Source organism: Triturus cristatus, chromosome 12, assembly GCF_964204655.1.
Source record: "Triturus cristatus chromosome 12, aTriCri1.1, whole genome shotgun sequence".
Lineage (NCBI taxonomy): Eukaryota > Metazoa > Chordata > Amphibia > Caudata > Salamandridae > Triturus > Triturus cristatus.
In genome coordinates, this window is record NC_140595.1 from 798,601,827 (window position 1) to 798,623,722 (window position 21,896).

The following is a 21,896-nucleotide window of genomic DNA, read 5'->3' on the forward strand; positions in this document are numbered from 1 at the left end:
CCGCAGAAATAGCCAAAAGATAGCCCTGGATAGTGCCCAGAGCAGAGCACTGCTGGGCCAAAGAAAGAAGGAACAAGAGAACCTCAGAAAGCGGGGCGGAAAGGGGATCCACAGCCTTTGCTGTGCACCATGCTACAAATGTGTTCCATCGGCAGGCATATACCGTCTAAGTGGAGGGACGCCTGGCTACTAAGATGAAATCACAGACTTCGGGAGGCAAGTCAAATGACTTCAACTGCCACCGCTCAACCTCCACGCAAGGAGGTGGAGACTGGACAGGTTTGAGTGGAGGACCGTCCCCTGCTGCTGCGACAGAAGATCCTCCTGAAGAGGAAGTCTCACCAGAGGATCGATGGCCATGGTGAGCAGCTCGGGATACCAAACTTTGTGCCCAATCCGGAGCCACAAGAATAACTTGGGCCCGGTCGAGCTGGATCTTTACCACTCTGGGCATAAGTGGTATAGGGGGAAAGTCATATAGAAGACTGCAACTCCACTCGCGATGAAAAGCATCGCCTAGCAAGTGCCACCTTGAACATTCCAACGTGCAGAATTGCTGGCATTGCGTGTTCTCTTCGGTGGCGAATAGATATAACCAAGGCTCTCCCCACAGCCAAAAGAGACCTTGCACCACCTCAGAATGAAGACGCCATTGGTGATCCATCATGCACCTGCGGCCGAGTTCGTCCGCCCTGGCATTCAGAGAACCTGCCAGGTGTTGAACCAGCAGGGATATACCCAGATGTTCCAGCCATGTCCAGCGTCGGATGGCCTCCTGACATGGGGTCTACGAAACCCCCCCCCCCGTTTGTTGCAGTACCACATGTCGGTGGTGTTGTCCGTGAACACCTGCACTACTCTTCCCCGAACAGAGGGAAGGAAGGCTTTGAGTGCAAGATGGTTCGCACAAAGCTGAAGAAGATTACTGTGGAGCCTAAACTCTGCCGGAGACCAGAGGCCTCTGATCTCCGCCTCTCTCATGTGGCCACCCCAACCCAGAAGGGATGAGTCTCACCACTGTGTGTTCTAATTGGGGAAGGGAGAGGGCTCTGTTGTTGACCCAACCCTGGTTTGTGAGCCACCACAGCAATTGTGCTATGCCCTCAGATCTGAAAGTAATCTAACAGATTCCCCTGATGCTGCGCCCACTGGAACTACAGTTCCCACTGCTGAGCCTGCATATGCCACCGGGCATGATCGACCAGCAGGATGCAGGAGGCCAAGCAGCCTCAGGGTCATCCTGACCAAAACCCATGATATAGGCTGAAAGATCAGAATCATAGCCCGAATATCCCAGACTCGCTGTTCTGGAGGATAAACCCGAAACAGTGTCGTGTCCAGAACCATCAAATGAAGAGGAGCTTCTGAGAGGGGGTCAGTTGCGACTTCCGCACACGGATGGAGAACCCAAGCGAATGCAGGAGGTCGGCCGTAGTCTGGAGGTGGGAGTCTACAACCTGGGGCGAACCCGCCTTCAACAACCAGTCATCAAGATAGGGGAAGACTGGAACCCCCGATCTGCGCAGATGAGCTGCGACCACCGCCATCACTTTCGTGAACACCTGAGGGGTATTAGTAAGGGCAAAGGGGAGCATGGTAAACTGAAAGTGCTCGTGGCCCACCATGTACCGCAGGTAACGCCGGTGGGCCGGCAGGACGGGGATGTGCAAATAAGCATCCTGCAAGGCCAACACTACCAACCAGTCTCCAGGGTCGAGGGCAGACAAGACCTGAGCAAGTGTCAACATCTTTAACTTCTCCTTCCGGAGGAAGCTGTTTACATTCCTGAGATCCAAGATAGGACGCAGGCCCTTGTCCTTCTTAGGTACCAGAAAGTACTGGGAATAACAACCACAACCTACTTCTGGGGCAGGAACACGCTTGATAGCTCCCATGGCCAAGAGAGCCTGTTAGAGAAGGCCCAGATGATCCTCTGACATACGATGGTACTGAGGCGGCAAGGCTGGAGGGGTAGTCTCGAATAGGAGGAAGTAGACCCTTCGGACTATCTGCAAAAGCAACCTGTCCGACGTGACGGTGTGCCAGTGGGGGAGGTGATGGCGCCCACTGGCGATTGTTGGGCCTGAAACGTCGGACTAGGAAGGTTTGGAGGCTGCTGCAGAGGGGGAGTTGGTGGACTGGCCTGCCCGCTAGCCCCCTGAACCACAGCAGTGGTTCCATGTCCCCAGCCGCACAAAGGTTGGGCAACTTGCATCGGCCTGTGGCTCTGGGCGGAACGTAGTGGGGCACCCCTTCCGTAACCACAAAAGGGGCGAAAAGCAGACTGCAGGGCGACTGGAAAAGCCCAAGGAATTGGCCGAAGCACATGAGTCCCTGAAACGCTCTAGTGCGTTGTCTTTGTCGCCAAAAAGGCGACGGCTAACAAACGGCATGTCCATCAAGGTGTTCTGGAAATCCCCAGAAAAGCCAGTCTATCTCATCCAGGTCTAGCGTCTAAGGGCTACTGTCGTGGAAATCGTCCTGCCTAGAGAGACGGTGGTATCCAGACCACATCGGATGGTAAACTTTGCTGCATCCCTCCCGACGGCAACAGCCTGGGAGAGTTCTGTCCAGGCCTCCTCCGGACACTGGAGCAGCACTTGCGCAACCGTGCCCCACAAAGAGTGGGAATAACAGCCCAATAGACATGCGATGTTTACCGACCACAGTGCCAAGCTGGCAAAGAAAAAAATCTTCCCAAGATGATCCAGCTTCTTGGATTCCGTATCTGGTGGCGCGTTAGGGAATGCGCTCTTCGAAGTAGAGGCTTGGACCACCAACCTCTCAGGGGTGGGATGTTGCGAGAGGAAAGTGGGGTCGCCTGGTGGCATCGGGCAATCATCCTATCCACGGGAGACCCCGTTTTGGGACTGGACCAGGTGCCCAAAAGGATGTCGGTAAGAGCTTCATTAAACGGCAGCAGGGGCTCCGAAGAGCTCGCTTGTGGTTGAAGCACCTCTGTCAGGAGGTTAGCCCTGACCGCCACTGTAGGGAGCTCGAGGGCGAGAGCCTCGTCCCCCCCTACGCAACACCACAGTGTATGACGCTCCCTCCTCCGTACCCACGGTAGGAGGAGACGACATGCCATGGTCAGGGGAGGTATCAAGATGTGAGAAAGTGCCATCTTTCTTGCATGGTATGCCCCCACTTTTTGCTGAATTGCTGAATGTACTTTGACTGAGTGTGCCCTGGACTCCTGCCAATCAGGTGCCCAGGGCCTATGTTCCTTCCCTAAAACAAACCAAACCCAAATGGGCAAACCCTGGCCACATGTCAGCCCCTGGTAAATGGTACTCAGGGCTTTGTGACCAGGGAAGGCCTCTAAGGGCTGCAGCACTCCTTGTGCCACCCTTAGAGGCACTGAACCCTTACACACACACAGCCTTTGCAGGCTGAGTGTTTGGGTGCAAGACAAAAACAAAGTCGACATGGCACACATCCCTATGTCCCATGCCCATCACCTACACTGCCATGGCATACATCAGTCACCCCTCTAGCTGGGTGCCTTATGCCAATGGTGTGGGCACAGGAGCCCTGTGCCCCTACAGTGCCCAGGTCCCTTCCTGAGCACTGTAAGTGCAGTGCTGCCATTTACGAGTACATGGTGCTGAGAGCTCGTCAAACACGAGCTCCACAGCACCATAATGGCAACACTAAAGACTGAGAAGTTTGGTATCAAACTTCTCAGCACATTAAACCCAAACGGATGCCAGTGTGGGATTTAATGTACCAAGCACCCCAGAGGGCATCTTAGAGGTGCCCCCTTAAACCTAACCTACAATCCACGTCTGCTCTGAGGCTGCCTAGGCTGCCACCCAGCAGACATGTTGCTGGACCCCTGGGTAGGAGAGCCCCTGCTCTCCTGGGCCTGCAACAATGCACATCCTGGGCGAGGTGCTAAATCTCCTCCCCCAGGATGGGCAGGGGGAAGCTTCAAAGGCATGCCACCTCTGTGAGCTTCCTCAGGCCCCTGCAACCCTCCACTCTGGTGGGAAGCTTTGGCCGGAAACCCCATATAAGGACTGGGGATGTGCCAGCCTGCCAACCCCACCCCACAGGTGGGGGAGGCGAGGTGAATCACATCTTCGGGCTCTCGCCATCTTGAAGATGGGGAGCCCATCCCTATCGGGACTAGGCTACTGCCCCCCTCCCACAGGAGAGAGGCAGGATAGGGGGTGTACCCACCCCAGGGCAGGGACCCATTGGTCCCTGCCCTTCACCTACCTGTAACGCCCCTAAATCTAGTATTTAGGGGCACCCTGAACCTTCCTTCCCCAGATTCCAGATTCAAAACTACAAAGAGCAAGAAGAAAGTAGACCTGCCCTGCAGCTGCTGAAAAGAGGAAGACACCAACTGCTTTGGCCCCAGCCCTACCGGCCTGTCGACCCTCGAACCTGCTCCTGCTCCAACCCGGCATCTCTTGTGGCCAGCAACCTCACCAACCCCGGAGGACCTGGCTACCTTTTGGCTCTAAGCCCCTGGGACTCCCATGAGTAGAGGCTCTACTCAAAACCTATCTCTAATCCCTGGCAGCAGCCCGGAACCGCGAACCCAGCACACTCTGCACCAGCCAAGCCTGGCCAGTGTCGGAGTGAACAAAGACCCTGAGGACGACCCCACGGCGACTGAGCCCGAGTCCGGCACCCAAGGACCTCCCTCGACACTCCTGAAGAAGCCTTCAGCCTCAGAACAAGGTGCCCCCCCCCCCCCAACCGCAATCAACAGAGGGTAAGATTATCCGACACCAAAAGGCACCCCTGCACGCGGCGCCCCACGGCCCCCTGTGCCCAATCCCGGGGTACCTACCTTTCCTCCAACTACCCAACTTAGCTCTCGAAGTGGTGGTGGCACCTGAAGAGTCCTCGTCCCCGAGCTTGCAGTCTTTTTCTAAACTGGAGATTCCCCTTTGAAATCAATTGAGCGCCCGAAGGCTCAAAAGCACTCTGCACCCAGCTGCCCGAGTGGCCCTGGCAGTGAAAACTCTACACCTACCTACTTCCCCACTTGCCCTGAGTAAGTGACCAGGAGCCCAGCTCCCACAGTCGCGTGGCTTGCCAGTCAGCAGCCACCAGCCAAGGCCCCCCCTATCCCTCATAGGATAACATTGGGCCTAACTCGCTCTGCACCCGGCCGCCCTAGAGCCGCTGAGGGTGAACCAACTGTACCTACCTGATCCTGGGGGACCCCTGAGTCTATGCCCAGAACCTCAACTCTGCCAGTCGAGTACTTGCCCTTAAACCGCAAACTCTATTTTCCTCATAGGGTAACATTGACTGGCTTTTTCCTGAAATTTCTTCTGTGTGGCTTTTCAAAACTTAAAATATTCACCAAAAATCAGCCGAGTAACGAAAACGAAATTACTCACCTGCTCTTAGGTGAGCTCCCAGTGCTGGATCTTGGTGCCCAGCACTGACTCTGAAAAATACTTACAACTGTACTTACCCTTAACTAAATTTTCTTCCATAGGAAACCATTGACTGTTTTTCTGTGAAATTTCTTCCAAGTGTCGATTTCTGCAATCTTTAAATATTCTTCAAAAATCGTATAATATCTGAAAACGTAATTACTTACCTGTTTTGGATAAAGGTCCCAGTACTGAGTCTAGGCACCCAGTACTGGATTACAAAAGTAACGAGAACATACTGTACCTGTAACCTGAATTTTCCTCCATAGGGAATCATTGACTGTTTTCTTTGAAATATTTTCTAAGTGTCAACTTTTAAAATGGCTAAATATTGTTTTAAAATCATTACTGTAATTAAGTCGACTTTCATCACTTTATTCTGAGTACTGACCCAGGACTGAATCTAGGATCCAGTCCTGGAATTCCAAAAGTAATCTAAAAAGTAATCTGTTGCAAATAATTTGAATTTACCATTGAGCTCAATGCATTGTTGTGTTTAAAAATGGAGTTGCCTACTGCAACCACTTGTAACTGTTTACAAAAGTCTATTACATATTGCAAAAGTATTTATATGAAACATCTAAGGCTGAGAAAGTATATTTTAAATCCAAGTGTTGGTTCTAAAACAAAACAAGCCTATTTTTTATATATAAACCATTGGCCTAGAGTTCAGTTATTGAGTGTGTGAGACCATTTGCTGACTGTGTGTACAACAAATGCTTTACACTGTCCTCTGATACTGCCTTAATGCTCGACCAAGCTACCACTTTGGAGAGTAAGGTTATATCTAACTTTAACCTTATCAAACCCTGGGGGACTGTGGACTCTGTACACCCTGTACCCATTAAGGAACAGTATATACAGAGCCACTTTCTCACATAAGGCCACTGGCATCCCCAAGGTCCTTTCCAGTCCCGATCATACTCAAACTGGTCGGTCAGAGGGTCACCTGAACCTCCCCCGGCCTCCTCCTCCTCATCATCATCATCATCATCATCATCATCATCTGGGTGTCAATCTGGCCTGAAAGGAACCCCAGGAGTGAACAGGGGCACAAAAAGCCCACTCGGCACCAGATCTGGCATCAGGCGACGCCGGTCCAGCTCCATGTCCACATCAGGATGGAGGCCGGGATAGACGCCAGCCGGGGGGGACCACCGACGTCTGGTGCGGTGCCGGAGGAAGCAGCACCAGTGGAGGCGTAATGAGGTCAACAGGCACCGATCCGGATCCAGGCCTCGATACATGGGGACCCTGTGGCGCCAGAGCCGCCAGCAGAGGCGGCCTAGGGCCCCCAACAGAGTCCGTGGGGCCTGAAGGCGCGCTGGCAAGTTCGGGCTGCCCAAAGATGGCATGCATCACCTCGTAAAATTGACGAAGCTGGGCAGGGTTCGCTACGAGTCCCAGGAAGGGAGGGAAACTCTTCAGGCTCCGCACGTGGAGCCGCGGGAGAGGCACCACCCGCATCCCGTCAGCAGACAAAGAAGTCTAAGAGCGACGATGCTTCTTAGACTACTTCTTGTGCTTCGACTTACCGGACCCAGAGGGCGAAGACTTAGAGGACGAGTGGTGATTGCTCCGTGACCAGTCCCTCGACCTCCCTTGCGACCGGGACCTCGAACGGCGCAGAGCTGAAAACTGTGCTCAAGAAGCTTTCGGGGTCGCTACTGAGAAGCCTTCGGAGCCATTGACCGGCAGTTGGAGCGCGACTTGGGGTTGTGGTCGCACTCCAGGTATACGAGGCATAGGCGGTGAGGATGCGTCACTGATCATAGTCTGGTACAGGAACCGCAAGCCTTGAAGCTGGGCATCCCTACGTGCATCAGAAGTCATTAGGACTCCAAGACATCAACAAAAGTCACTCAAAAAGTTCAGTCAAAAAGTGACTGGAGGTACTGCTCTCTCCGGATCTGCGCTGGCTGGCGCGGAAGAAGAAAGCACTGCAGTGGCGTCACTAGGGGGGTGCGGACCGCACCGGGTGGCACTATCACACACACGCCACAGCGGCTGTAGGGGCTTGGTTTACACCCCTGCCACCCCTGGCCTCTATGTAAAGGGATGGGAGTGAAATTTGAAAGCCTGACAGCGGCGTGAGATTATAATGAGGGACGCCAAAGAAGCAGTGATGTGCGTTAAGGGATGGCCATTCATCTGTGCATGCCATGGACGCTAAGGGACAGACACAAATTTATATAAAGCTACTGTTCTAAATGCCCATCTTACAAAATGACTGCCGGCATCAGTCACTCGGCAACCCTGACATTTCAAGCAAGCTTAGCACCTCTGCGAACAGGCGCTCGTCTGGCGTTACACCTTCCGTCAGTCATAGCATTACGATCAACACCATGACGCATTGGTCTTGTCATCTTAATTTTCTCACTAAAAGTATGGCCATATGTGAGTAACCCTACAAAGGGAATGCTCCACGGCTGGCCAAAGCTGTTGCACGTCATGGTTCAGCCTGCCAGCTACTGCATAAATAGACCTGATGCCCCCGGATGTACAGTGCCACTGTCAGATGCTCTGCGCGTGAGACTGGAAGGTCTAATTAAAAGTACTGAAGCAGATGTGAATAACGGGTGTTTTACTGCATTGCCAAAGGTGGCCACGTGCTTTGCCTATAAAATAAATAGATCGTGTGTAAATGTCACCAGAACTCTGAGATGGAAGTGTGGGATTGCACTGCACATCACCCATTATGTATTGTTTAGATTGCATGTTTATTTTGGCAGAGGTAACTTGTTTGGCTGTCTGTACTAATAAAGAGAAAATACATTTTTTAGTTAAGAAGATGGGTTTTTAGAAAAACACTTTAATTTGTTAAAAACCCCTTCTGTTTATATGTTTGGTTTTAAAAAACTGGTGCCTACAGGGTTGAGGTGATTCCAGGGCCAGCTTTAGTGCTGATGGTGCCACAATCTTTTTTGGTGCCCCCAATGACAGACTTCCTTCGCAGATTCTCTCGAGGTCCATCATGGGGTAAGTCGTGAGGGGGGTGACATCATGAGTTACCGCACTGGGTGACACCAACCCTAGTGACGCCACTGAAGCACTGACGTCAGGGCGCGAGAGCAGCGTCTAAGTAGCAATCGCAACGTCAGACAGACGCGGAGCTGACCAATGCCACCTTCCGATGCACAGAGGTACTGCTGACAAAAAACTTTCCATATCCAGTCTGACGCCTGGGGGTAATTCTAAGGTAAGGAATCTATAACTGTTTCTTTCACAGAGACGCGCACAGAGGCGCGCGCACAGAGGCGCAGACGCGCACAGAGGCGCGCGCGCACAGAGGCGCACGCGCACAGAGGCGCAGACGCGCACAGAGGCGCAGACGCGCACAGAGGCGCACAGACACGTACAGGCGCGCAGAGGCGCGCACACACAGACACACACAGACACACAGACAAGGTCACATTACAATCAAAAGCAGAGTATCACTTTAAACTGGTTAAGGACAAAACGCCTCTAAGAATTGAGGCTTACCTTATTGAAATAGATGACGTAGAACCGCCTGTCCCATTGCTGCTTCGCTGTAATTTGCCACATCCAGGCAATAATGCCATGTGGAAAGTATGAGCACTCTTCCATGTAGAAGCGCAGCAGATTTTTGTCCAATAGTGCTCCAGCTAAAAGAGCAGTAGACGAAACTGTTCTCGTAGAATGTGCCTTGGCCATCATCATAAGCAGTATACCCACCTTAGTAAGACAGCTGAATAGTAGCAGCAATCCATCGTCCAAAGGTTCTTTTTGTGACAGCAGAACCCAGTCTCAGAGGCCGATAAGATGTGTGCCATGTAGACTTCACTTCGTTCTGCATCAAAACACGCAGCCTGCAATGGCAGTTGTGTATTGCAGTTCGCTGGAGGAGTTTTACCCCGAATTATTCGCTTGACTGCGAAGCGCTCAAGTTTAGCATAAAACTGAATACACTAGCCTACTCACACGCCAAGTCATACATTGGATGGAATCTTTACCAACAATGCAGCCTTAGTAATTGACAAGATCTTGCCACTTCTTTGGTCCGATCACAAGGCCATTCTTTTCTCAGTCACAGCTCCATATTGCAAAGTGGATAGAGCCAGTGCTACCATAACTATCAAATACAGATCTTGGAAGCATGTTAAAGTGACAGACTTATGTGAGGCTCTCTCACAATCAGTTCAAACACCAGAGTGCAATCTAGGTTGCGCAGCCAAAGTTTTATGTGCTGCCTGGATACGGCTTGTACCAAAGTGGTACCTGAAAAAATGCTAAACGGCCACAGGAAAAATCCTTTGGCCCCCTGGTTTTCATCAGCATTAAAAGCAGCACAGCTCAAATGTAGGTTGCAGGAGCACATTTGGAGGAAAGAATACAGGTCGGAGGAAAACACTTAATACAAGAAATGCCCTCAGGAATATAAACTAATTAAAGCTGAAAAAACAAAATATTTTTCAGAAAATATTAGCCTAGCTGCAAATTCAACCAGGGAACTCTTCAAAACAGGAAAAAACGTGTCTAATTGGAAGAACAGTAATACCTTCGTACCAGATGCAGCCTTATGCAATAAATTGCCTGATTTCTTTCAATTCAAGGTTAACTCCATCTTCCAAGCTTTTTCCTTAAACACGTGTAGCTCCGAGCCCGCTCATCAGGTAGAGGCCGTGACCCAGACAGCATCCTAAGGCGACATAGCGCCCCCAGGTTTTTGTGGAGTTCTCCTCCCTCTCACCAGATAAAATAATAAGTCTTATGATCTCCATCAAATCAGGTGCCCCATCGGATCATTGCCCCCCCTATGATCTTCAACCAGGTGGCCAGCCTGGTCGAAGGACCAATGAGAGCGCTATTAACTGCGGTGCTTAGCTCAGGGGACTATTAAAATATCTGGAAAAAAGCCTCTATTCTACCCTTGATGAAACAACCCTCTCATGAGCCCACGTCTGTGGAAAATTAGAGACCTATCTCCCGACTTCCTTTCCCTGCTAAACTGCTAGAAAAGGCAATGAATGATGAAATTGTTTTTTCTTGACCCATCAGCTGCTCTCATAGCAGCAACGGAGGAAGTAAGAATTAGGATGGACAAAGGCGGCAGAGCAGCACTAATCCTATTGGACCTATCCGCCGCCTTTGATATGGTCCACCATGCGCTACTTAAGCGTCTGTATGCCTTAGGCTTCAGGGGCACTGCACTAACATTGCTGCGGTCCTTTCTGGCCAACAGGACACAATGGGTGAAGTTGGGAGACATGAAGTCTCATCAATTCTCGCTCCCCAGTGGGGTGCCACAGGGCTCACCGAATAGTCCCACTCTTTTTAATGTTTTGTCCTACGCGGACGATACACAGATTGTGGTATCCATCTCAACTCAACTTGAAAAAGATGCAGATAACTTTTGCAGATGTAGGATGGCAGTGGCAGGTTGGATGCAGAATAACTGCCTTGAGATAAAACTGAGGTATTACTCTTTGTGAGAGAGACCTCCTTTTGGAATGCGTCCTGGTGGCCGGCAGAACTGGGAAACCTTCCGAAGCCCGTGGAGAAGGCAAGAAACTTGGGAGACATTTGACACTAAATTGTGCTTCTCCGCTCAAATCAATGCAATTACTTCTGAGGGGTTCTTTATGCTAAGACTTCTCCAAAAAGTTCTCCCGTATATTTCATTTGAATTACAAAATAGTGTTGATGACCCTAATTTCAAAATATTAATTATTGTAACGCACTTCATCTCGGCACCTCCAAATATCTGGTAAACAAATTGCAGTCTCTTCAGAACGCCGCAGCACGCACACTTTTGAAAATTCCCAAGTTTAAACCGGTGTCTCACTTACTGCATGGATTGCACTGGTTGCCACTAGAGAAGATCTCCTTTAAGGCATTGTGCCTTATGAAAAAGGCTCTTCACCATACAGGCCCATCTTACTTTCAAGAACGGTGCTCATGGTACCGGCCAAGTAGAAGCCTTAGATCCAGTTCTGTCTTCATGGTCAAGGTTCAAAGAAAAAACAGAGTAAAGTGGGGCGGCAGATCGCTAGCATATCAAGGGGGGGGGGGGGGGGGGGGGGGGGGGAGAGAAAGCTATGGAACTCCCTTCCTCTGGCTCTCCGCTCACAGCCAGCACTACAGCTATTTAGAAAGCAGCTTAAGACTTGGCCGTATCCACCTAAGCAGCATGACTGCCTAGGTTCGAGCTCTCTTTAATCCTTCGGTACCTTCTCTCGGTCCGGATCTGCATAGCGCTAAGACACCCTTGGGTAAAGTGCGCTTTACAAAACTACCTCATTCACTCATAAGGGTTCAGGACCTCTAAGGGTGGCACAATTAGTGCTGCAGCCCTTAGAGGCCTTCTCTGGTCACAGTGCCCTGGGTATCTGTGGTACCTTTCGCCAGGGGATGACCTGTGGCCAGAGATGCCAATTGGGTTTAGGCTTCAATGCAGTTTTAGGGAACTTTGATCCCCAGAGGGCCTGGTGTTTTGACTGTAAGAAGCTGGGTCACTTAACTGGAGATGCTACTTGTCCTAACAAGAAGCCCCCTAGTCCTCTTCCAGTTTGTACTGGTCTAGACAGTCTTCAGATCGGATCAACAGTGTTCCCAGGTCGAGACCGGCTGGTAGGGCTAGGGGCCAAATCAGATGGTGTGCTCTTCTTCCTTCAGCACTGCTCTTCGGTCATTCTTTCTTCTTGCATCAGGAGGCAACGTTCAGGGTTTTCCCTAAATACTAATTTTAGAGGAGTTTCAGGTAGGTAAAAGTTGGGATCAATGGCTCACTTCCTTGTTTTGGCTACACCCCCTATTATGCCACCATCCAGTGGGTGGGGGGAATAAGCCTCACTCTAGTTGGCTGGGTCCCCACATCCTTAAGATGGCGGGGACTGGGTAGTGCTTCACCTCCTCCACCTGAGGGGGTGGGCATACCTCTCCTCCTATCTTGGATTTACCACCAATTGGGAGTCAGAACCGGGGGCCAGTTGCTGGGTGCAGCAAAACGCTGGGTCAACTTACAAAGGCACCAAGCGTTTGAAGCTTCCACTTCGTAGACCAAGCCCATCCTGGGGGAAGAGGCTTGGCACGTCAACCCAGGATATGCTTTGTTTCAGGACCCCGAGAGCAGCAGGTTCTCGACCCAGGGGTCCAGAAACATGTCTGGTGGTGGCAGCTGGCAAGCAGCCACTCAGCCAGGACACTAGAGTCAGGTTGTTTTTCACGGGGCATCTCTAAGATGCCCTCTGAGTGCATTTTTCATCAAATCCCACACTGGTATCAGTGTGGGTTTAATGTGCTGAGAAGTTTGATATGAAAATTCACAGATTTCAGTAAAGCCATTATGGTGCTGTAGAGTGCGTAATGACCAACTCCCAGTACCATATACTCTTTATGGCTTTACTGCACTTACAAGGTCTAAGAATGGACAGACGCTGTAGAGGTACATGGTTCATGCACCTGTACCCTCACCGCTGATATAGTGCACCCAGCTAGAGGGGTGGCTGACCTATACCGTGGCAGTGGATTGTAGGCATGGCACACAGGGAGGAGTGACATGTCCACTTTTCACTTTGCTCTGCACCAAAACACTCAGCCTGAAATGGCAGTGAGTGTAGAGGTACAGGTCTTCTAAGGGTGGCACAATAAGTGCTGCAGTCCTTACAGGCCATTTATGGTCACAGTGAACGTGGTACATATTGTAACTTTTACTAGGAACTTACATGTGGCCAAAGAGTTGCCAATTGGATTTTCAACAGTACAGTTTTAGGGAAAGAACATAGGCCCTGGGGACCTGGTAGGCAGGAACCCAGGGCACACTCAAAGAGCATCAACATTAGGCAAAAAGTGGGGGGCAACCATGCAAAAAGGGGTACTTTCCTACAGTGGGCCTACCGATTTAGCAGGGCATTTGAATTTGCACTGTGGAGCTGCTGATCTCTCCATCTTGTGGCAATGTGTAGGAGTTGGTTACAGTCAGTGAGTGAGAGAACCTGTGAAGGACATTGTCAGAGTCCCTTTCAAGAAGTAATGGTGTGAGGATGAAGGTGTATGATACACAGTCAAAAGCAGCTGAAAGGTCAAAAAGTACCATGAGCAAGGGGTAATCCTTTTCTGTGTTTAGGAGACGGTTGAATGGAAGTCTACAGTAAAACATGATTAGATACAGTAGCAATTGTTATCTAGGGACTATTAATGGAGTTTTAAAAAACAGAACAAAATACTGGCAGGGTTAAAGCACAGGATTTCTTTTTGCAGCCCCACCTGGTACTTCTGTATGCCCAAGAAGGATGTCTGGGTTGCCATTGAATGATCCACTAAAGCAGCACACTGAGCTTATGGGACCAATCTAACTTTGGTTCACGATAGAATGGAATTGGCTTTAAAACAGGACTCATGTACTACAATGCGCAATCAGCATCTTTCATTATGTTCAGCTAATACGGGTTTCTGAGCTGGGTTTGTGTATACAAGAACATTTGACAAGATACTGATTTATTTGGTGATGAATGTCCATTATCTGACAAAATACTAACATTGTCTGTACAGAAGTCCATAATGTTACTCTGAAAACTTGTACATTACCACCCATTAGAGTTTACAAACTCTGATGGACCCAACCCATCCCCTCCCCCCTTGATCCTACCTGTTCTTCCTCTGTTAAAGGGACAAGAGCAAGAGGCTGAAGAGGCTCATCCTGAAGAATGACAGCAAACTCTTTATCTTCCATTTCCTCCGGAACCTGCCAAGGAAAAGGAACTTTGCTAAACAGCTTTTAAAGGAAGGGTCAATGCTCAACATTGACTAACCTGAACAAAAAAGAAAAAACTAAGTTGATTGAGAAGCAGCAAGTAGAACTCAGGCCAGTATAGGAGAATTGTAACTGAATCAAGTCCCAGCAAATAACTGCTTACCTTAAATGGTATACAGTCATAGAAACTAGAGGTAAGAAGGAACAGAGCAGAAGAAAAAGAACACTTCTAAGCAATATAAGCAACTTGCACAATACCATGCTAGGAGAGTACACTTAATGATGATGTGGGCATAGTGAAGACCGGTTAAGAGTTGCCTGTGTAAGATTACCTTATCGTCTTTGACATAAAGTGCTAACATTTCTTCTCTCCCATAACGGTACTCTGCTAACTTGTACTTTGGCATGGCAGGAGAAGGAGGGGGTGATGTAACACCACCACCACTGGCCAGTGCACGGAGCCTGAGAAAAAAAAAAAAAAAAGCAGTCACTTAAACAGCAGGTTTCAAAATGCAAAGGAAATCACAGAATTCAAGAAAGGAGACATTTCGCATCTAATGAAATTCATGCTCTTAGATGGCAGGATGAGAGGTGGAGAGAAACAAGAGCACCTTCTCCTGTGAAAAGTTACTTACGTGCAATCTTGGTTCTCAATCAACATCTTCAACTAACTGAAATATGCACATTAATGTGCAAAACCATTTCTAAAATCTTTAAAACACAAATCCTTGCCTTTCATGAACTTTTAAAATAAAAAAGGTCTTTTTATCCTTGTTCCAACTGCTATTTAAATGTATATTTTAAAAAGATAAAATGGGTGCAAGAAACAAACGTATGCCCCCTGTTCAGTGGGAGGGGGCATAAGCCTTTTCCTGGTTGGCTGAGTCCCCCCCCAATCTGCAAGATGGTGGGGACAGTAGTGCTTCACCTCGCCTCCGCCACCTGCCGGGTGGAGTTGGCAGAAGTGGGCACACCTCTTCCTCACTTGTTTTTCCCACCGGTTCTCACGCCCAAAGTAGGGGTCAGAACCAGTGGGGACCAGTTGCTGAAAGCAGCAAGTGGCCTGGGGAAACTTACAAAGGCAGCAAGCCTTTGAAGCACGCCATGTTGTGTTGGGTCCAGATGTTTGCAGTTTGCTTTTCTGCAAATTAGTCTTTCCTGTCATGGGGCCGGTGACTCCCCTTTTCGGTGATGAGTGCGCATGGGCATCGACTCCTTTGTTAAGATTGTTTGCCGTCACAGGGTGAGAATGGAGTTAGTAGTTTATAAGGAGATGACCATGCGTATGCATGTAATAATTATTGAATTGAGAAATTGTAACTGCAACAGGTATGGGTACCCAAGGAGGTGGGTGGGCACATGTGAATCTCCAGCTCTACATGCCAAGAACAGATGTCTACTGGTAAGTAACATTTTCCGTTCAAGTCATGCAAGCTTTAGATCACACGCTGTGTACAGACTATACAGCTGTTGCTCTCAAAGCAGTGGTTAAGCTGTTGCAGTTGTCGGATATGTTTTGAGTACTGCTTTGCCTACATTAGCCTATTCTCTGGCTAACACATCTATACAGTAGTGTTTAGTAAATGTGTGTGGAGTAGACCATGTTAAGGGGCAAGATGGCGGCCACCACCCTGGCCGAGTAAGCCGGTATCAGCACCCTCTCCTAGACGACCCGCTAGAATGACCCGCTAAAATTCACTATCAATACAGCGTGGGTCACAAATCTCTGCACAGCAGCGGGAGATTGACATGATTCGGTGGCTTCAATACAACTACATCAACTTATTGCATCGGATATTATCGGCCCGAGGCTTACCGGGGGACTGCCTATCAGTGTCGGATCGAGGCACTCAGCGCCTTCAGAGGCTCCTGTGTTTTCAGCGTTATCAGCTTGCCCGAGGCCTCGGTTGGCGCAACGTTAGGATGCCTCCAAAAAGCCAAGTCAAGAATCCTCCAAGAACGGCAGAGAGCTACCGCACCACCCTCATCTGCAGCCCCCGTAGCAAAGCAACCTTCCCCGCCGTCGGCTGTGATCTCAAAAGGCAGTCAGTTGGAGTGCGCTGCGGCAGTCAAGTCTTCAAAATCAGGATTACCTCCGGTCCCTGCAATGTTTAAATTTCGTAAAGCCGCTTCTAATAAAACTCCACAGAGCCCTGCAGTGGGGAGTTCTTCCTCAGCCGTCGCTGCAGTTAACAAAACTGGTAAGGATCAATCTGCCCCCACTGTGACTCTTGTAATAGCTGTACCTGCGAATACCAATGGGGGTAGTAATGAGGGGGATCCCACAAGTGTATTGATGCAACCAAAGGGAGGGAATGATTTAGAGAATGTAAAGGAGACTCTCACATGCTCAAAATCGTGCCTGGACTGGATTCACAGACCAGCAGCATGCTGGGAAATGTAGTCTCTACAGACTTACCTCCTAGTATAGAGCCAGCGGTGACGCATCCTCTCTCTATAGATTCATCGCAGGTCTCTATACCTCCTACCCTCTCAAATATAGAAGCTGATGCTGACAGCGACAATTTCTATTCACTATCCGACCATACAGGATCCTCAGTTGCCGATGAGGGATTGGACAAAGATTGGACAGACGATGAGGATAGTGTATCGGGGGACTGGCGCCTTAATGAAGTTCTGAATATGGCTGACACTATAAGGGATCATCCTACAGAACGTAAGGCACCGCAAAATTCAGGCAGTAATACCAGCTCTCTGGCATGGGATTATTCATTTTCAGGACAGTCTGCTGAGCAAGCTAATGTTCAATATCCCACTACTCATGATTCAGTCTCTAACTCATATCTTCCTCCTGGTGAGATGACTTTGGCAACAATCTACCAAACAATTATGGCACACCGGGAGGAGACCAGACAAGAGAGTGCACGGGCGCAAGGGGCATGCCGCAGGATCCAAAATTTGCTACGAAGAGTGATTAAATCATGTGCGGATATTGCATCTAGGGTCACCGAGGCCAAAACCCGGATTTCGTCAATGGAAGATGACTTAGTGGCTCAAAAATCCACCATAGATGCAATTCAATCCCAACGGGGCGATATCCAATGGAAATTGGTCGACATAGAAAATCACGCCCGAAGAAACAACCTAAGAATTTTGGGGGTCCCTGAGGGTAAAGAAGGCTTGGACACTCGACAATTCGTGATTGACCTATTCACTGAGGCGTTCCCAGAGGTCAAGGAATGGGATTGGCAGTTAGAAATTCAGCGTGCTCATCGCTTCCCTTTCAAGCAGAAGAAGCGCTCAGGCCAAACAGCAGACAGACCTCGTGCTATTTTAATATGCTTGCATAATTTCTTAGCTAGAGAGAAGATTTACGACCTAGCTAGGCCTGATAGACAAAGGTCAGCGAAGGGTTGTCAGTTCTTTGTAAGGCCTGACTTTTGTCCAGCCACAGTTGAACGGAGGTGGCAGCTCCGTCAGCTTATCGCCCCCTTTCAGATGAAAGGAGTACAGGTCTTTTTGCTTTCTCCTGCTAAACTCAAAGTTATCTATCAAGCTCAGACAAAATATTTTGAATCTGAAATCTTGGCCAGATCTTTTTTGGACTCAATTTAGAAAGCAAATATAATCAGACCTTAAGTTTCTTAGCTGTGACCTACCTGTAGGTGTACGACGCTTCTGAGTGGAGGCAATGCATTTTTGTGGGGTGTAATATTCTTAGTAAATTTATGCAATGTTTTGCTCTTGTTTGTCACCTCCAAGGCAACGCCTCCATTACAATGTTTAGATGGCGGCAGCGTCGGGAAGGGGGGGGCGTCTGGGCTCATACCGGCTTCTCCATCACACGGACCTCGGTCCTATTGCCTAGGATGGGGGTTTGAGGTGGTTGTGGGGGGGGGGGGGGGGGTGGTTGTCAGGGGAGCAGGGGGTGTAGGGTGAAGGGTTGGGGGCGGTGGGGGGGGGCAAGGGGGAGGGGCACAGTTTAAAAAAAAGCTTGGAAAAATGTTTTGGTTTTTTATTATGTTAATGTTTTCACTATGACAGTCACGATTCTGGTTCATATAGTCACATGTCGTAATGGCGTCGGCTAAGATACGTATAGCATCATGGAATGTCTGTGGCCTTAATAATGGCAAGAAAAGAGCATTATTCTCAACCATTGTCCGTAATTTACATTTAGAGGTTATATGCTTACAGGAAACCCACATGCCCTGGAACAATCAAGATTGTTTAAAAATCCCTGGTTTTGACCTGATTGGGTGCTCTCGACAATCCGCGATAAGAGGGGTGGCAATTTTATTAAGGCGAGGGGTAGGGGCCTGTGTTAGAACCACACAAGACAATGGGGGGCGATGGGTCATTGCCAAGCTTTTGATTAGTGGCACATTAATTACCATTTGTTCAGTATATAGCTCTAATCTCAACGACCCTGAAGTTCTACATTATTTAAATGTTGAGTTAGCGCAGTGGCCTCAACCTATCTGTCTCTGCGGTGATTTAAATATAAACCTTGCGGCTGACTTTAATCTCATGAATGGACAAGGAAGGTACTTGGGCAAGAAACCGAGAGTATTTAGGGCACTGCAAGCATTAGTCCAGGAACATTCAATGACCGACCTTTGGCACCACCATTTCAAATATTTAGATGGCTATACATTCTTTTCTGCTCCGCATAGAAAAATGGTGCGGTTGGACTATATTTTTCTGTCTGATCAGCTTGCAGACTTTACCTCAATTTCAATTTTTCCCCGCATTATTTCAGATCACAATCCGGTGGTTACCACTCTTACTCTGAATGGTATTGTTAAACCTATTCAATCATGGACTTTTGAGAGAAAGCCTATAACAGACCAGATGTATTTAGATCATAGGAGGCCGTGAGTGTCTGAATTTTTAAACATTAACAGAGAATCAGCCTCTAGTAAAATTGTTTGGGATACATTGAAAGCAACAATTCGGGGTGAAACTAAGTTTTTCATTTTTTCATCGCAAGCAAATTCAAGAACAGATTAGGACCAGGATTGAAGCCTTACGCTCTGCAGGAATACATCTTACTGACGCAATCAGGGAAGGTCAGGACTTATCTTATAGTCAAACCCAGGTAGCCAACATCAGAGCTTCTTTGCTCGAGTTCTTTGGACAGGACCTTGCAGCTAAATATCTTCAGTACCGCTCGACGATGGTCGAGTTTGGTGAACAATCGGGCAAGGTGCTGGCTAAATGACTCCAGCAACGGGCTATGGCTAACCGCATTACCAAGATTCAGGACACTCATGGTAATATTCAAGATACTCCAGAATCTGTCCTATCTGTTTTTTCTGAGTTCTACACATCCCTTTATACGGAAGAAATTGAGGACCCAAATGCAGACTATGATATCAGTACCTTTTTAACAGAACTTAACACTCTGAGTAACAGACCAACAGAATATGATTTTGGCGGCACCCATAGAATGGGATGAGGTGGAAACTGCACTGAATTCATTGGCTAATGGTAAGGCTGCAGGCCCAGACGGAATTCCTTTGGAATTTTAAAAAGTATTCCGGTCCGAGTTTTTTGAAGATACTTAGAGAGGCACAACTAGGTCAGATTCCAGATTCCTGGCGGTATACAACCATCATTCTTTTTAAGAAGGATAAGCCAGAGCTTGATCCTGCATCATTTCGTCCAATATCACTAATTAACACTGACAATAAAATATTTGCAAAAATCTTGGCAACAAGGTTAGCGTTAGTGATATCACCATTAGTTCCCATTCGTCAACATGGATTCATCCCAGGTAGGGACACGGCGGACCATGTCCGTCGTGTTATAGCAATATTAGACTGGGCCCAGGCCACGGGATCCCCCCCTCGGTGCAATCCTGCTGGACGCCGAAAAGGCGTTTGACAGGGTTGCCTGACGGTTTCTCTGGTGGATTCTGCATTGGAAGGGGGTTTGTGCTAACTTTATTCCTGCTTTACAGTCACTATATATAACACCTCGGGCAACCCTATCTATATCTGGAAAGGTTTCAAGTTCTTTTGCAATCAGCAGGGGTACTAGACAAGGGTGCCCTTGCTCGCCCCTGCTTTTTGCCCTGTATATAGATCCATTTTTGAGTAAACTTGAACTTTGCCCGAATGTAGTCCCCGTTAGGATTAATACATTCGAATTTAAAGACCTAGCATATGCGGATGATCTTATAGTGTTGAATAGAGATGTCTCCGCTTCATTTTTAGCAATTAAAGAGGTAGCTAAACACTATGGCCAGCACTCGGGCTATAAACTTAATGCTCAGAAAACCCAGGTGGTCCAAACGGCTGCGATGGGCCCTTCTAATGCGCCGGTGGTTCAGAGTGCACGGTACTTGGGGATAGAAATAACAGCTGCGATTGATAGATTGCCCGATATGAACATTTTGCCCATTATAGATAAAGCCAGTTTTACATTACGCAGATTAGATAACTTACATTTATCTTTGTTTGGAAGACGTAATGTCTTAAAGATGCTGATACTCCAAAAATTTCTATATGTATTTAGGACTATCCCATTGGAATTTGCCCAGTCAAGCCTTGTCCGCGCAGAGAGATGCTGCAGTAGGTTTTTACGGGGTTATCGTCAGCCGCGCAGGGCAGCAAAATGGATGCAGTTACCATTGGAAAGGGGCGGGTGGTTGGTTCCCAACCTGCTGCTATATAGTTAGACAAGGCTGATTCAACACTTTGCTGTTCCGCTGTTTGGGGACAGAGCAAATCTCCCACCATGCCGTGCACCATCTATCTTTGAGATAGGTTACTACAAAAAAAAACAAATTCAAAGTTATTATCTCTGTGTACTCAGTATGGAGGAAGGTTCGGCGCAGATGGTTAATTTCTAGTATTAACTTCTATACCCCCTTGTCAGCAGCCAGATTGCTTCCTTGTATTTTCCAAGACAATGTTACAATACGGTGGCGGGCACAAGGTATCAAGACAGTAGGGGATCTGGCTTATGAAGGGAGTATGGCTACCTTTTCTTTTTTAAAAGACAAGTTTACATTAGATACTCACGAATTCTTTAAATATCTACAGGTTCGAAGCTATCTTGGTAAACTTCTGCACAACACCCCAACTTTATTTTGTAGGATTACACTTATGGATTTAATTTTGAAAAATTCACGAATTGGGCCAATTTATAGAAATTTGCTGTCAGCTCTACCTGACGATATATTGATATATAAAACTAAATGGGAAGCCAAGCTCTGTAAGCCAGATATTGATATTGTCCAAGCTTTAGAACTTTCTAGCAAGGTTTTAATTTTGGGGAGCCTACGCTCACAAAGTTATATGGCCCTGTACGATCTTTATTATACCCTAGCCAAAATATGTAAATAGGGAGGCAGGGGAGGCCACATCTGCCCTAGATGTGGCATAATAGCAGCTAATGATGTCCACATGTTCTTCACTTGCCCCAAACTGGCCCAGTTTCTCCAAGATGTACAAACCTTCATTAATATAAGCCTTAAAATTCCCTTGGTTGTCAGCAGAATTAGTGATATTGGGGTGTGAGACCGATAAATCAATGGATAGAGCGAGTCATATTATTGCTTTAATATTCATTGCAATGTCGCAAATAAGATTATGTATCACATCGGAATAGATAAGCTCTGCCGCCCCAACCTTCGTGAACTGGAGAGCAAGGATCTTAGCCCTCCACAATTTGGAGTTAGCTGTGTTTATGAGGGGGGGGGCAGGAGAAGACGGGAAAGGGGCACACAAATATGGGCCCCATTTACACAATGGTTGGAAAGCTAAATGATATAACAATTGGGCTGCGGTAAGCCATTTCTTATGTCT

General features: G+C 48.3%; 1 protein-coding gene across 3 annotated transcripts in view; it reads right to left on the reverse strand.

The window, feature by feature from the left end:
* The window catches only part of GIGYF1 (GRB10 interacting GYF protein 1), a 1,351,771-nt gene that overhangs the window by 1,007,113 nt on the left and 322,762 nt on the right, over positions 1–21,896 (reverse strand). For all 3 annotated transcript variants that reach the window (XM_085637593.1, XM_085637592.1, XM_085637591.1), the window contains exons 5-6: positions 14,451–14,580; positions 14,014–14,109 (exon numbers count right to left, since the gene is read on the reverse strand). In XM_085637593.1, coding sequence (XP_085493719.1) covers positions 14,014–14,109; positions 14,451–14,580 — 226 coding nt within the window. The remainder of the gene's footprint in view (positions 1–14,013; positions 14,110–14,450; positions 14,581–21,896) is intronic.